Source organism: Micrasema longulum, unplaced genomic scaffold (genome assembly GCF_059751315.1).
Source record: "Micrasema longulum isolate JH-2025_06_02 unplaced genomic scaffold, ASM5975131v1 h1tg000322l, whole genome shotgun sequence".
Classification (NCBI taxonomy): domain Eukaryota; kingdom Metazoa; phylum Arthropoda; class Insecta; order Trichoptera; family Brachycentridae; genus Micrasema; species Micrasema longulum.
This window is the reverse complement of record NW_028277526.1, coordinates 609279-626869: the sequence shown is the minus strand read 5'-3', so window position 1 is coordinate 626869 and position 17591 is coordinate 609279. Positions and strand designations below refer to the sequence as shown.

The following is a 17591-nucleotide window of genomic DNA, read 5'->3' as shown; positions in this document are numbered from 1 at the left end:
CCGAAGTCTGGGATCAGAGTAAAAAACACACACAGTAAAATTATTACTAAACTTTTGTTATGAACGACAAAACTTAACAGTATCCAAAACAATTATCTAGGTACATACCTATGTACCTATTACCTACCTACTACTAACTAGAATTTTGCTGTATTCGTAATGTTAATAATAACATATACAGGGTGTTCTTTAAAACCTGTCACATCCGAAACCACGATGATCAGTATGAGCAAAATATATATTGGCACATTAAAATATTTTTTTAGAACGAATTAAATTGAAAAAATAAAATATCAAAAAAAGCAAATGGTTGCTTACTTCTGCAGGGGTGAAACGAGGAGAGGGGAGCAACCATTTGTTTTTTTTAAATATTTTATTTTTAAAAAATTTCTTTGTTTAAAATATTTTTTTAAATATACTTAAATGTCTTCTTGCCCATACTGATCATCATGGTTTCGGATGTGACCGGGTTTAAAGAACACCCTGTATATAATATATACGCATGCCTACAGTAGCTATCTTACAGCCTACGTTATAGGATTGGTCCGTGTTTAAAAAAACATACTAAGTTTAAAAACATATCGTAAAATATGGCTGTGGGTGGTAAACAGGTGGACAATAATTTCATTAAAGCTTGACATATTAGTTGATTATCAAACATATAATTTAACGAAACTTTCAAATATAGAGATAAACGAAGATAAATTATTGTACATAATCGTAAAATGAATAAATACCGCCGACTCCAAATTTAGAAGTACTTAAGTACTTACTTGCTTAGTATTTTGCCTTAGTATTTAACTCCTAGTATTTTGGAAAGACGTGTTGAGAATAATTAAAATATGCCTTTTAAAAATAACTGACGTGGGTGTTTTATTTAGTTATTTCTTACACTTGGGAAATCAAAATTGGTATTTGTTTCCTTTTTAAACATTTATTTCGTCCATACGAAATCTTTATTTATTGCAGAACATTTTAGTATTTAGTTCATGAATCTTTCAAGATTTCCCAGTAGCACAAAATTAGTATAAAAGGCGCCTGTCACTCTTTATAAATTACTCATACTAACAAAAACAGAAAATTGCTCAGGGAAATAAATGTACCGAATACTTGGATCTCATTATTGACAGCCAAAATAAGTTTTAAAAAAATGTAGCCTAACTGAGTTACTGAAATAACATATTTAAGCGCATAAATGGTATTGTAAATTACAAAATGCATAGAATGGTTTATCATTCACTTATCAAGTCTACACTTTCATACGGAATAATTTAATGGGGTGAGGCCTTTAATAACCATATTAACAATTTGATAATAGTTCAAAAATTAATAATAAAAATTATCCTAAATAAACAAAACGAAACAAACAAACCATCACGCCGTTTCCCCGTTGGGGTAGGCAGAGAGGATAGAACGCCATAACACTCTATCTTGGCATACAGACCTCGCTTCCTCTACATTCATACATCTTCTCATGCACGCACGCCGATTATTCCTACTTTTGACATGTCCATCTTCAAGTATTTGATGGACTTGATCGTTCCATGTCTTTCTCGGTCTTCCTCGTTTTCTGCATCCATCAACATTTGCATCGTAGATCCTTTTAGCCGTTCTTTCGCTGTCCATTCGCTCTACATGTCCAAACCAACGCAGCACCCCTTTCTTGATTCTGTCAATAATGCATGTCTCAGCCTTACACACTTCATGGATCTCGACATTTGTGCACCTATCATACATCGTTTTACCACACATTCGCCTGAGGGATCGCATTTCGACAGCATTCAACCTACTTTCATCATTATTATTCCAATTCCATACTTCACTCCCATACATTAGAGTTGGAACCAGAACTGCTAGTTTAGCCTCCTGCGATAAACATTTGTTTGCCGAAGTCGATTTAAGTGCACCGTTCACTCTGTTCCCGGCACTCACCCTCCTTTCAATATCTTTATAGGCCTTTCCGTCCCTAGTAAACATACTTCCCAGGTTCACAAATTCTTCTACCTGATTCAGAATATCTCCGTTCACGCTGATCTCACATTTAGTTATATTTTCATCCCTTTCAAAAACCATCACTTTCGATTTATCAACATTCATAAGCAAATCGCCTTTCTTGCATACATCGTAGACTTTTGTTACCAAGAATTGAAGGTCTTCTTTGCTGCTAGCAAGAAGCACGGCATCATCCGCATACAGAAGACGGTTAACAGTTATACCACTCATTTTTGCTCCCATTCTTAAATCTTTCGGTTCTTTCATACAGTTATCGATGTATATGTTGAACAACCTAAATAAGAATAAAATATATCCCTACATCCTTCATCCGTTTATTCCGAGAAGTAAAACTTTCGAACGCAAGACAGAATATCGTATCTATTGTCGAAAATATGTTAGAAATTATAAGCTCCTGTTTCCTCGAAACCCAAACTGCTATAGTCAAAGAAGAAATCAAGCGTTGGAGATTACTTTTTGTAAATCAACACTAGGATAAACGTACGCATATATATTAAATTTGCTCCTTAACTTTATAACTCCTACATTAAAGACGCTACAGATAATAGCCTTACTTCTTGTTGAAATATATTTAAAATCTGGGTCACAAATATAAATGTCAATGATTTTTTTCCAGATAAACTTTTTCTTTGCTTTCATAACTTTTCCTAATTTAGTTATCTACTTTATCATCATTATTTTTTATCTCTACATCTATTATTTGTTTTCTATCTCTTATTTTCCACTAATAAAAAAAAACCTGAATGAAGATTTCGGTTTTTATTTTATATAAATCTACATCATAGATTTCACCATCTATTCTAGATTTAATATACCCATACACAAGTCATACCTATGTGCGATTTTTTGTTTTAGTAAATATGGTGATATTAATAAGAACATGTAGGTACTAAAATGTAAACAAAAAAAAACAATTTAAATATTTTTTTAAATTAACGTAAATTTATTCATCATAATTTTAAACAATTCTGTTATATGACGCACAAGAGCCTACCGCCGATAGAGATGCATGGAGGCTCTTTGTGGACACCATATGCTCCAACTAGTTAGCGGACATGGAACGATGGTGATAATGTTATCTGTAATTCGATAACCCTTAAATTAGGTATTTCTTTTAGAGAAATCGCATATTTCTTTTTCCTTGACCTACTTGTCAACACTATGGCATTATCTATCTTTAAATATTATAAAATTATCGTGTCTAGATAAAAGTATTTATAATTATTTTGAAGAAGTTGAAGAAAATTATTATTGTAATATGCGAGCACTATTATGTACATGTGACGATAATCAAGAATTACCCAGTAGAAACATGATTTCATTTTTTTTTTATTTAAATTAATTCAATTCAATTCATTTATTTGAATATAACATATCCATTACAAACATACATTCGATACGCACATATTATAAAAAAGAAAAAAATACATGAAAGAGACTCATATCTAAGTAGTAGGAGAATCCTGCTCCGGAAAACCCCTTCGGATACATGGAACAGATCAATATCCAGAGCGATGTGGTTCAGCATAGCGGAAGCCCTTTCAACAGGCATATCCATCGGCAGGTTGTTCCTGTATATCGGAATATGAAACAATCTATGATGACGCTGTCTTAGGTAATTATCGGGCACATACAGACCAATGCTCATTATAATCTCAGCATTATCGGCCATACCGCGCGCGCAACAATAGATAAAAATGTGTAGTCAAATACACATTCCATCTAGTCTAAACTGTTGTAGCCAAGCATGCCCTGGAGAAACTTGGCCGGGTAGAGCCAAGAATAATACTTAATTAATCAAGAATAATAATTCATCTAACATAAATTCAGGTTCGAGCCTCGGACCTGTGATCCGTGAGTCCACGACACTGCCAGTGGACCACATTTCGGATCTAAAATGCTATTGAATCATGACAAAATTATAAATAAACTTATCAATTAAACTTCTTGGTTTAGTTTTACTTTTTATTATTTTGACATCGCCAGTCTTGAAGATGCCTACTTAGGCGAAAGCGCTCGTTGGTTAAAATAATAAAAAGTAAAACTAAACCAAGAAGTTTCATTGGTTAGTTAATTTATAATTTTATCATAATCATTAACTATGGAGTTTTATCAAGAAATATCAACAAAAAACATCAAAACTATTGAATTATACTTTTTATTGTAATATACATTTGTTCACAACCTGTAACCTGTTTCTGTAACTTACGTACTCATCAAAAATAATTCACGTCATTTGTCTAACAAACGAGAAAAACCAAATCCATATCTTACGCACCGCACCATGCGAGAAGTGATGTAAATGTACAAAGTGTAAAAAGGACAGATCGTTGAAAATATTTCTCAAATCCAAATAATTTAGATAAAATATGTTTAATTAATTGGCTCGAACAGAAGAAGAAAAAATGCCCGGACTTCCATATTCCCTTTCTTAAAATGTTTTCCCTCTCTTCTTGTGCTGATTAATACAAATAATTTTTAAATTGACAAAAAAATATTTTGCATATATGACGAATTCCAAATCTTTATTAATTACCTGTTACCTACAGATATGACATTTCCATAATCCGTAAATAAAGAAATTATGCGTGGTGGTTGGCGATCCTGCTGACAAGCCGGCATCGCGGTTTAGCAAGTTTTTTTATATTTTTATTTATTGTGTTATTTTCTGATATGACTGAATCAAGAATATAAAACTTTTTTGTAATAAACTGATATCCATCCGATAATAATACAGTTATGTAACAATACAGTAATGTAATCCATACAATAATCTGCATTTCAGAGTCGAAACTCATATCTTTATCAGTTAGATCAAGCCCCGTATTACAAAAGGAAGTTAACAGAGTAATCTTCAATAATTGTCTAAGAAGCAAAATTGATTTTTTGTGGGAAAAATTTAATATTTATGTAAGATATTTTTTTAGACACTCCCCATTGTAATGGAGGCATTAATATTACTTTGCAGCATCGCCAATCTCGTGCCAATCTCCCGGCCCGGTAAAATTAAGGTGGACGGATACTTATTTATTATTTTCCTTTTTCGTTTTATTTCTTAAGTTTCTACCCGCGGCCCACAGTGTGATATTTTCGCAATAGGGGATTTGATTCCGAGTAAGCAAATAAATATATTTTTGTGCATTTATAGGTAGCTAAAAAACCTTCAACATTTAATACGCAAAGTCTATATAAAATATTTAAGGTTCATACAGTAGACACTCTTTATAAAATAAATTATATTATACAAATTTATAAAGAAGAAAAAATAAAAGAATTTGAGATGAATATGTCACTCAGATACCAACATAATATTAAAATTCCTAAATTCCATACAAGTCATGGTCAAAATAACTTTGTCTTCAAAGGTGTAAAAAATTATAATAATCTTCCCAATGAACTAAAAATTATTAAAAATAATATATCAATAAATAAATTTAAAGTTAATATAAAGAAACTTTTTGAACACGTGTAAAAACAACATTAAATTTTAATTAGTATGAATGTATTATTGTTTTATGTTTTTTTCTTTATATATCCTATGTTTTTATTTTTATTTTTCTTTCTCATTTACTCATATTTAAAATTAAATAAACTCCTTTAAATAAACAACTAAAACAGTGTAAGTCATTCTCCAAGCACAAGAGTTAATCTCTTTTTTTGGAGAGTTACAGTGATAACATTTACTAGATATGTTTAGAATTTTACAAAAACGTGTACTTTTTATGAAATTTATTAATAATAAAAAAATAAATATAAAAAACTCTTGGCCCGTTTTACAATAGGAAGTTAACATTTATCTTCAATTGTATCTACAAAGTAAAATTAAGTTTTCTGTTTGAAATATAGAACATGTAGGTATTACATTTTTTTTCTAAACACGTTCAATTATAGGTTACCGAGGAAGAACACTGACTTACACACTGAACTAACAATATTTAATAACACTGGCTTCTACACACACTGGACTAACTATCTTGAATAACACCCGCACGCACTGCTATGCAAAATTATGATACCTAATTATGCTAAATTTATATTTTCAGGTGAGGGGTGAAAGTGTACGTAATAGAAATAGTTGCATAAATATGACAACGGACGCAACGCAGTCAAAAAAGTCTATCAAAATCCTAATCAAAACTCTAGGTATGTTGTATGTTTATCACAAATATGAAAACATTTTATATGCATTATTAATTATCTTAAAGCAATATAAAATTACAGAATATTGTATTAGTAAGAATAAGCGATGTACATTTAGACATTTTTTTCTCCTGTGTTTTTTTTTTCTCGTATGTTGACAGAAATAAATATTTTTGTGTTTCTGTTTCAGATTTGTACTTTAAATTAAAGTAAATTATTTTCATGTAAAGTAGGAGCTATTTCTAGCTCCTACTTTATTTTAAAGCGATTTTTACAAAAATAACGTTTTTGTTCACAGGTACACACATATGAGGTACGAATATGTGTGGGAAAAAATAGTTTTTGAATTGAAAGAAACGATAGTTTATTAAAAAAAGTTGTAACATTATTAAGAATCGTACATTGTCATGAAATGACACGAATGTTTTTTTAAATATTTACTTTTTTATTATTACTTTTTTATGTAAGCAGGTACATAAAAAAGTAAAAATACGAAAACGAATTACATGGAATTTTTGTTTTTAACATAGGTATAATTCATAAAATTCTCCAAAATCGAATGAATTGGATTCCTCTAAAATTGTACAGCAATTGTGACATAGAAAACTATCTCCATATTCTACTTTCCAAAATCTATTTATAGGTACACTTAAAATCTAAAATTTTCACTACATTTCAACAGTATTTTGAATTTGAGGTTAGAAGTTAGAAGTGTAACAAACATATACTTAAACAAATTAAGAACACATTCAACTCACCAACATATATTATGATTACGTATATTAATACGTACTCGTATAGTAAAAACCAGACTTCATCGTCTAGTAAAAAAGTATCAAATATAACATGAAAACTTACTTTTTGTTGCAAATAAATTTAATTGACAATGACAAACACGTTTTTAGAGTAATGACTAATGACAGGTTTGACAGAGATGTGTTGCCAGCTAATAAAAATGTAATCCCAATATATTTTTGGGGATTTTTGAAATCTATTATGTTGCCAGAGATATGATAATTGTCCGAAGGTACACCCGTCCAAAGGTACACAACTCGCCCCTACTACCACTTTGATAATGTAGGTCAATGAACTGGATATTTGAACAAATCGGCGGTCTCTACGTATACAATCGAATCTGCATTTTGCGAGATTTACAAGAGAGCAAATACAAAGCTTGATATTATATTTCAATAGACACAATGTTTGGCTTCTTAAAAAAATATCAAGCTGTGTTTTCGCGCTCCTGTAAACCTCGCAAAATGTATTTTCGATAGTATACGTAGGGATCGTTTAAATACAATCCATGTTTTATACATAATCATAAATAATAGATAAGGTTTCTGTTATAGGCGTCTCTTTATTATTTTACTAGTTCTAAAGCCTAGAATTTGCCGAAAAACAGATAACTTAATGAGAAGAAAACATGTTTGATTTTCGACTTTAAATAAAATAAAAAAAGTCACCCCACAATTGTTTATAGGGAACTGCATTGGTACTCCAAATGCAGTTAATCAGCGATCATAAATTGAAAAGATAGGTATGTACTAGGTATATGAAGTCAAGAACGTCTTCTGGGAGTAGCCATCGAGTTGAAAACATACAGCCCCCCAAAACAGGATATATAACATAACAAGTTATACACAATCCGTAATTCTTCATTTATAAAAATTTGCCTAGTTATTTTTTTTCCAAAAATTTTCTTTACAATCTCTACAAAGCTACTGGAATAAAAAATCACAGTTTTTCAATAATTGTCAACGAACCTAAAATCTTATTACCAAAGTTGTAGTAAATTAGACAATATTAATAAAAATATAGGCATTTGAGTCAATCTAAAAATAAAATAAAATAGTAAAGTTAGTAGATGACACTTATTTAACAGGAACTAAAGAACTCTTTAAACAAACTTAACCAATAAATATAACTAAACTCTTTAAAATAGAATCCTTTAGATATACGAGTATTAATAAATTAGCGACTGATGAAATTGTAGAGAAAGAATTGAAAAAATTGTTGTAAGCATGGATGCATTACGAAAATATCAGAACAATATCATATACAACATTCTGAAACGAAACAAGAACAGCCCAGACTCGAACTAATAAACTAAGGACTGAAATTATACAATAAACTACCAGACGAAACTAAACAAAAGACTCAGACAGCCTCCACAAAAGATGTCTGCAAATTGAGCTATAAATCAAGTTTTTTTTAATAAGTACTATATTTTTTTTAAAGTATTTTCAGGAGTTGCCTATTAAGTGAAATAATTTGACCAGATGAATTGTCCACATAGATAATGTTTCAGATCTTCGAAACAGATGGAAGAGTTGAGGAAATGTGGATGCTTACATAGGCAAAATAGTTAATGTTACGCAGGGTGCAAAGTGGCCACTTAAACCAGCCAATGACAGGTCATAAGCTCTGTAAATGCCTAGACTTCCATATTCCTTCTCTAAAATGTTTTCCCTTTGTTGCGATAAATTTCAAGGAAACATTTTTTTACAATAATTTAAAGGATACTTATTAATATTCATATACATATTAATTTAGATTGAGAAATATTATTTTGAAAGTATTCATGAAAATAATTGTTCTCCCATTAGATGTACAAATCATGTAATTATTTTTAACAAAAAAAATATCACCCAACGTAAGTACATGTAAATGGTATAGAGTATAGGCTAAAATATATGAAATGTGTACTATGTGACGGGCGAAACCTAGAAAAGCAATTTTCTTAAAATTCTCATAACTCACATGGTGTAGACAAAAATAAAGGATTATTTTTCCAGTAATTTTTGTTTTATATATGTGTCTGATTGCATTACTGGTAATTTTGTAATAAATTGAATAAAAAAGTTAACGCAAACTAGATAATTACGTTCAAATGTTTTATATCCTATATTGATGTGTCAGTACATGTCGATGAACAAAGTAAACACACAATTAATTTTTCTTTGGGTTAGTAGTTAAAAAAAATCTTCAGTAAATATTGCTTATGTGTGCGCAGCAAAAAGAATTTATAAAAATCATTAAATTGTGCATGCTTACACAAGCTAAACTTGTATGTTCAATTAGTTCACTGACAGGCGTTAACACATTAAGATAGGTTAAATTATTTTAACGCACTGCACTTTATTTCGAGTCTACCCTAATCTAATATAAAAACAGCAGTCTGTGTAATCCGAACCCACTACAAAACGACCTTCCAGTAATCCGAACTGTAACATCGGGTAAATGGCGAGGAAATGAAAGAACTAAAGCTGCTTTCAAAAGCCTTGTTACTCCAAAATGTTCCTGGCTATCCAAATTTCACCGAAAAATTATTGTTTTCTTCGTCCAATTGTACTCCACTCATGCAGCTCACGAATCAAAATGTTATTCATGCGGTTAAAATTTCATTAAAGAAGATAGCATCATATTGTCTATCCTCGAGAAAATCAATTTACGTGATGTAGTGTGTGACTTGACAGAAAGTTTGTCCAATATATGTTGAGTTCACGAAGGAAATATGTAGATGTAAATTATGATTCCAATTTTGTCTGTAATGAAAACGAAGATTATTTATCATAGATGCATCATTTGCTAGGACTAAATTTGTTAAATGAAATGAATGATCCAGAAGTTCAAGTATGGGTTACCGGAAAGGATATGGAGAAATGACTTGATGATTGAAGAAGAACTACCACCTAACACAGTCAAACATAAAAACTAAATGACAGGAGTGGGCGGTCGAAAAAAAATGTGGAATTGTGTGATAAAGCATATCAGAATCACGCTGAAGGTGCTCATCAGAAAATAAATACCGTTTTTTTTTTCTATCAAATACTAAAAGAATACGATAATATAGCTACTATGCCGAATAACATATGTTTAGTGTATACCATTGTTAAATAAAAAAAATCTTAATTATGAATAGTGAAAAATGTTTGTTTTTTTTTTTAATGGTTCCATTAATCCGAAAATTCGCTAAACCAGACTGAGTCAGTTTTCAATTGTTCGGATTATAGACTATACTGTATTATCAACGATACCAAAATTGTTAGGTTTGTATAAAAGAATCGCAACATAAATAAATCTATAGATATTGTATATATTTTGAGATAGAAATGTTCAAATGGTCCCATACATTAATTATCATATTATTTAGCAAGTTGAAAGTTGATCGTTTATTGTTATAGATACAGGCCCAAGCAATCGAGCATACTCTGAGTGGGGGCAGTGGAGTGAATGCTCCATCTCAGACTGTACGAGAAACAGACAGAGAATATGTAAAGTAAAACACAAGTGTGGAGATACAGTACAAACTGAAGAGAAAAGGTAACCTTAAATTACTTTTCACAAATTAATATTAGATCTTTTTCTTACAGAGATGAAGATGTCAAAAAATGGAAGTCTAGGCATTTACACAGCTTATGAGCCGTCATCGCAAATGTTTTATACTTTTAAAGAAATTAAATATTAGAGTTTTTATGATTAATTTATTATAATTAAGGACATTATTATCTATAGAAAATTATTATAAAGGAACGAAGAAAGACACAATGATATATAGTAGACTTTGTGGGAGTGGAAGCGGGAGAGAGGTGTTTATAATTGAGTTTGATTCAGTGATCGTTTGAAAGAAGACAGCTTGTTATCAAAGAAATCAAGACTGGTATGTTTGTTGGCAGACCTAAGAATTCTGGGCATAGTGGAATAAAAACCATAGTTAGTTCTATGGTTATCAGTTTGAAAAGTAAGTTTTGTCTGTGGTTTTTAGTTGGGATTTTTAATTTTACTAAGCTCAGTAGTTCAGGCGCATCAAAGAGTGAGTTGAGAATTTTAAATAGGACTAGAAGGTCGGATTTATTTCGACAATCTTGAAGAGAAGATATATTTAAGCTAGTTTCTAACTCATTATACGTATATTGGTCTCTATATAAGCCCAACCTCCAGCCTATCTTCCTTAAAAATCGATGTTGAACTGATTAATGATTTACCCAACTATTTCCATTTTAGGACCATTTTCATCTAGTAGCAAATTACCGTGTTAGAAAATGGAAAACAACTTATGGTAGACAGGAATTCGAACCTTGGACCGCCTGATCCGGAGTTCGCGACACTACCATATTACGCATATATTACATAAAGTTACTATTGGTAACTCAACCGACTACTCGAGTTTAAATTATTTTAGTCCAAATAAAGTAGAGACCTCTTAGGTAGAAATTGTTAATAATTTTCCTAATTGTGACCAAATAAAAATAACATATGGAGAAAATAATAAGTAATGAAAAATAGAAGACAAAAAATCTTATGAAAATATTAAATTTTATATTATCAACTAACTAACTGTAACTGGGTTGACGCAATACAATTGTTATTATTTCAGTTGTAGATTTCCAAGAGTAGCTGGTTATAATAAAATTAAATGTGGAAGAACAAAAAGAAAGGAAATTAAAGACAGAAAAGAAGTTTCACCAGTCTCTCAGGATTCTAACATTCAGAGAAAGTACAAATTTAAAATTATTTTTGTAAGTCTAATTAACTTCGTGAAAACCATGTTTTATCGTGTGCTTATAATTAAATTTACCTCCTAATGATAATCCCAAAAATTGATAATTTCAATCATTTAAGTTGCCAAAATAATGTATTTTTAGAATACTCCAGATTCCTTGGAAAGGAGAATTTTACCGAGTCGTTCAAGTAAATGGTACTCAAAATGGAGTCGATGGTCTGTTTGCAGCAAAGCATGTGTCACACACAGAAAAAGGTTTGATCTTATCTCTAATTTATATATTAAACCGTATTGTATTCATGACTAACAAAATAAAAAGTTTTGGTATGAAGATGCAGTCACAATAATATAATTTTATGAATTTATATAAATTTTCTTAAGTATTTACTGATAAATACATTTTTTTAAAAGGATTTATCAAATATCTTGTAATGGTGAAAAAACTTAAACAATTCTAATTACAATAATAAAAATACTTTATAGTTTTATTCCACTTTTATTTATAATTTTTTTACCAGTGACCGGGTTTCGTCGTGACCGACATCACCAGTCTGACGATGTCGGTCACGACGAAACCCGGTCACTGGTAAAAAAAATATAAAAATTATAAATAAAAGTGGAATAAAACTATCAAGTATTTTTATTGTTATAATTAAAATGCAGTTCCACCAAGAAATGTTAGCAAAAAAACTCAATATATTAAACAATTCCATTATTGAAAAAGAATTACCAAGTATTTGAACTAACCATTGATATCAAAAAACTGTTAGGTTAGTGAGTAATAAATAATATTACAGGGTCAAAATGAAAATAAATATATATTTACTGCATGGTATTACATTTTATATGGCATTGCATTATAATATAATATATAACTCTTAGAACTGTTATAGGTGGTGTAGACAACCAAAACTGTGTGCAAGAAATGTTATCAAAGAGACAGCCTATTGTTATGTGGAAGGATCATTTTGTCAGACGTGGATTGAAAAAAAAATTCCAAGCAATCAAAACAATGGTTAGCGGTTTTCAATTTTTCTCATATATGCCATATTTAGTTTATATTCATAACCTATGTTATATTATGACATGCCATTAAATAAGTGGGGATCTGGGTTCGATTACCGCTGCGAACAATCAATAAACCAATCAATCACACTGTTGTGGTGGAAAACAAATGTTTTATTTTATTACACTCCTTTCAGTTTCATACAAAAACATTTGGTTTAAAATCTTCTCCTTATATTGCTTTTTCAAATTTTAAATATTACTTGCTATACCTGTTATTCTTTCTTTTTTCTCTGCTGCATTGACATATTTTTATACTTTTAAACTACTTTTAATTACTTATATTGTATATGTATATAAAATCAACATGTGTCATTAATTTTGAAGATGTTTGTAAATTGACTTAAATTATTTTTTTTATTTAAAGATTCTTTAAAGATTCTTCTCATCGTTTCTTTGAATCCCTTAAAATATGTATGTGTATATTTATGTTTTTCCTTTTTAAAAAAAATGTTATTATTATTTTATTTTATTTTTACATCTGAGCATGTTTGTCATTCTTTTTTTAATTATTAACTTTTAATTACTTTTACAAATTTTCTTAATTTTTTTACTTTAATTTTAATTTCTAAACAACTTCTATTTTTGTTTATTTTCCTTCTCTTTTTTGTACTTTAATTAATAACCTTACATATAATTACTTTATAATATGGAAACTTCACTGGTCCATTAGAGTTAAGTCTAACTGTGTAAAATATAAAACTATGTAACTGTACTGTATGTTTCCTAAATATAATTCAATTAAATATTTAAAAAAATAAAAATTCCCTTAACGTTTCACTGAAAATGTGTACTTAATGTTAGCTGTTAGCAAGTTATCAAAATAGTTTATGGTCGATTATTTCAAAACCGTGTATTATTGTTGGATTACATTGTTCCAAAAATATTTAATATGTTGCCACTTGACATGAAAACATGTCATAATAAAAATAAAAATATGTTTTTATTACAAAAGTGGTTAGTAGGCAGAAAGTTCATATACTGATTTATTATTTCTGTAAAACATTTTTAACTCAGTATTTTTGTATCTCATTGAATACATTTTTGTTGTTTTTTTAAGGTTAACCTTTATTTTTTTTGTTTCTTATTTTATTAACATTTTTTAGATCTCAATTTTAATAGGATCTTTTAATTTTAATTTTAATTTTCATATTATTTTTTTTTTCTGTAGATATGAATTGAAATTTTTGATTTACTTTGTTTTGTTTTTTATCTTGTTTTGATTACATTTATGAGCACACACTATTTATATCTATATGTATTTATATATTTTCCTATGTTTAAAATATATTCAAGTAAATGGCTATTCTTTAATTTTAATTGTTTTATTTTTCACTATTTTCTTACTTTAAAAAAAAAAAATTTAAACCATTTTATCTGGTTTTGTTCTTTTTTATCTTCTTAATAATATTTTTCAAAGCATCGAAAACAAAATAATACATGTTCATTATTTTATATGTATACAGTATTATGTCTGTACTCTTTTATTTGATTATTGATAAAAACTTATGTCTGAGCATCCGATGACAAACTATTATTTAATATTTCATTTTTTCATTTAATAGTTTATTGGTACCAAATATGTTTTAATACTTTTTCTTTATATAATTCATTAGTATTGTACTAATGTGTATTTTATTGAATAAAGACATAATAATTTATTTTTTTAATATTATAAATTTAAATTGCACCATAATTATAAAAATATTTTTCTGTAGCTAAGGGCCAGCTTGTGATTGACACATTGCTCGAGGGACCACCCAATAAAGACCGGAATGATATAGACACAAATGTATTTCGTTACGGAGCAAATCGTCCACAATGCGGAGTCTTGTACAGCGGGTCCAGAAATTCAAGTAGGAAGAGTATGTGGTCCATGACTAGAATAATAGGAGGAAGACCATCCCCAAGGGGAAAATGGCCATGGCAGGTTGCAGTCCTAAATAGATACAAGGTACAATGTTGATATGTAGCTACCGGAATAATTTACAATTTACTTACGTCCTAATATGTAATTTGTTGATTATGTTTTTAGGAAGCATTTTGTGGAGGAACTTTGGTATCTCCTAACTGGGTTCTATCCGCAGCACATTGCATAAGGAAAAGACTATATGTCAGATTAGGAGAATACAACCTTTCAACTAAAGATGACATGGAAACAGAATACAGGATAATACAAATGATAGTCCATCCAGGATATGATTCTGAAACTGTCGATAATGATGTCGCCATGCTAAGGTATTCTACTTTGGCAAACAATGCCAGAGAAGACTTATGTTTGGGTATTTGTTTGTTTGTTTTAGTATGTAGAATTATATTCAAGCATGAAGAATAGTAACTTATAGTCTAATATACAACATGTTTAAAAGCATTTTTGCCATTCAATTCAAATATTAAAAACTCGATTCCTAAATAATTGGTACCCACATAATCAATATTTATTTATGATTATGCACAAATTCCTTATAATTAATTTTAAACAATCAACCATATTACACTTAATAAAATAAAATTAAAATACATCATTACAGTGAAAGCCCTATTTATACAGGTTGCCTTCATATGCGAAAAACCTTCACCTGGGTGTAGCATGCTTACCTCGCCCCAAACAACCTCTACCGGTGAACAAACTGTGCACTATCATAGGTTGGGGCAAAAGGAAGAGTACGGATGCCTACGGAGCTGAACTTCTACATGAAGCCCAGGTCTGTATTAGCAATATGAATGTAAGTACTTGACAGCACCCCGATGAATCACAGAGAAAGTACCCCTCTAGAATGAGTAGTACAAAACAAACTACAAAAAAATAACCATCATGAAAAAAACATTTTAATAAAAATTTTAAATTTTTTGTTTTTATTATTTTTAAATTTTATCATTTTTATAAAATATATTATTTTTATTAAAATAATATAATTTTATGAAAAAAAAAACATTTTTAATTTTTAAAAAAATATTTCAATAAGATATTGTTGATAAATCCACGTGGTCCATGAAAAAGTATATGAATAGAAAAAAAGAAAAATTTCAGGCGTTGCCTATTATGTAGGTGAAATAATTCAATTATATGAATCTCACCCGCATAAATAAAGGTTTCAGCTCTTCAACTTCACAAACATCAACAGATAAAAGAATTGAAGTAATATAGATGTTCAAATATGTGCAGAATCGTGAATGTTACAAAGATTGTAAAGTGACCACTTAAACCAGCCAATGACAGTTCATAAGCCCTGTAAATACCTAGACTTCTATATTCTCTAAAATGTTATTCATCTCTGTTATAATATATTGAACATAGGTAATACTATGTGTTGTATTTATTTTTTAATTTTAAATTCATTTATAAACAAACCATTACGGATTATTACATCCATTAAACACAATTTAAAAAAAAAAATCATACTCTACATAAATTAATTATAATATTTTCATCATCTTTTGTAAAGTTTATCAGGGTCTTTTGTTTAGTTTTGTCTGGTAGTTTATTGTATGATTTCAGTCCCCGGTTTATTAGTCTAGACTACCCTTGTCTCGTTTATTTAAAAGGGTGTTTACACACTAGAATATTTCATAGTCCTTGGACTGGTACCTGAAGCGTAAAACTGATTATCTTACCTTAATGTTAATTTTTGTTTTGTTTAAGAAATTGTTCAATGGTAAGTAATTAATATTCATCATTATTCCCTTTCCACACCTAATGGTGCATAGGGTTCTGCATTAGTACACCAATCTCAGCGTATCTAATGGATTTAGATACGCTGAGATTGGTCATTGTATTTTCGAAATCAATATGGATATTGTGGAGAAATGGAGAAATTCATACATAAATGTGAAAAATAAATTAAATATAAATACTTGCTAAGAAAATGCATCGTGTTTGGCCTAGGTTTTTGTGACGTGAAGATTCGTGATATTGTTCTAAACCTATTTGAATAGCCAGGAACAAATAAACACGAATCGTGACGTATTAGGGGAGTGGCCTGGAATGACATTTTTTGCAGGAATTCAAAATTACAAATTTAAAAGTACTTTTATGCTACTAATAATTGGCATTTTTTTTTTACTGGACAGTATTTAATGAATCTTTATTACTTTAAAAATATCCCAACCCAGCTTCTAATTTTCTCTGGGAGTTGAAAATACTTGTTAGATGGTAATCCATGCAAAGTTATTGATAATTAAAAAGACCATATATTTTATTTCAAAGGGCAGTTGAAAAACCAAAAATTGTTTTAAATACCGACAATGGTACTAGCAGAGTTTTGTAGACCAAAATTAAAGACATTTTTGTTGATGCAGATCATCCCAACAAAATTCTATATACATAAGTATGATTTGAACGATAATGACATGATCCGTGTTTTTCGCAAGGAAATTAGAATTTTTAATTTTACTATTTTAAACAAAGCATATTTGATGTTAGCTCCGATAACTGATGATAAAAATATAAAATTCCTTAAATATTTGTGATTCTAGAATCGTTTTCGAAAAGTATGGTAATTTTATTTTAATACTTTCAAAAAAGCCAATAAATGTATAGCTATAATCAAGGAGTGGTAAAATTGAAATCTTTTCTCCCTAAATTGTAATAAAGCACTGTTTATTCCATTTTATAACTCAAAATCATATTTCCCTTCTTCTTCCCTTATTGTATTGTTTCATAATAAATATCGTAATCTTGACATTTATAATAACTGCGAAAAAATTAAGCCTGAAAGGTGCATAAAATACCTGGGATTGATCATTGACTGTCAACTAAAATGGACTAATCATCTTGAAGTAATTATTAATAAACTGAGATATTTAACCTATGTGTTCAAACGGTTAAGTATTTACGTCCAGCTAAGTACTATAAAAATGATATACGTGA

At 29.4% G+C, this 17591-nt stretch overlaps 1 protein-coding gene across 2 annotated transcripts in view; it reads left to right on the top strand.

Moving 5' to 3' along the window:
* LOC148282505 (trypsin) overlaps nucleotides 1–17591 on the top strand; it is a 41052-nt gene that overhangs the window by 21087 nt on the left and 2374 nt on the right. The window contains exons 3-10 of one of the 2 annotated variants that reach the window (XM_088224961.1): nucleotides 6057–6156; nucleotides 10338–10476; nucleotides 11531–11672; nucleotides 11799–11911; nucleotides 12550–12671; nucleotides 14440–14675; nucleotides 14757–14959; nucleotides 15273–15426. In XM_088224961.1, the coding sequence (XP_088081087.1) occupies nucleotides 6057–6156; nucleotides 10338–10476; nucleotides 11531–11672; nucleotides 11799–11911; nucleotides 12550–12671; nucleotides 14440–14675; nucleotides 14757–14959; nucleotides 15273–15426 (1209 nt within the window). The remainder of the gene's footprint in view (nucleotides 1–6056; nucleotides 6157–10337; nucleotides 10477–11530; nucleotides 11673–11798; nucleotides 11912–12549; nucleotides 12672–14439; nucleotides 14676–14756; nucleotides 14960–15272; nucleotides 15427–17591) is intronic. The other variant, XM_088224962.1, reaches the window with a different exon arrangement.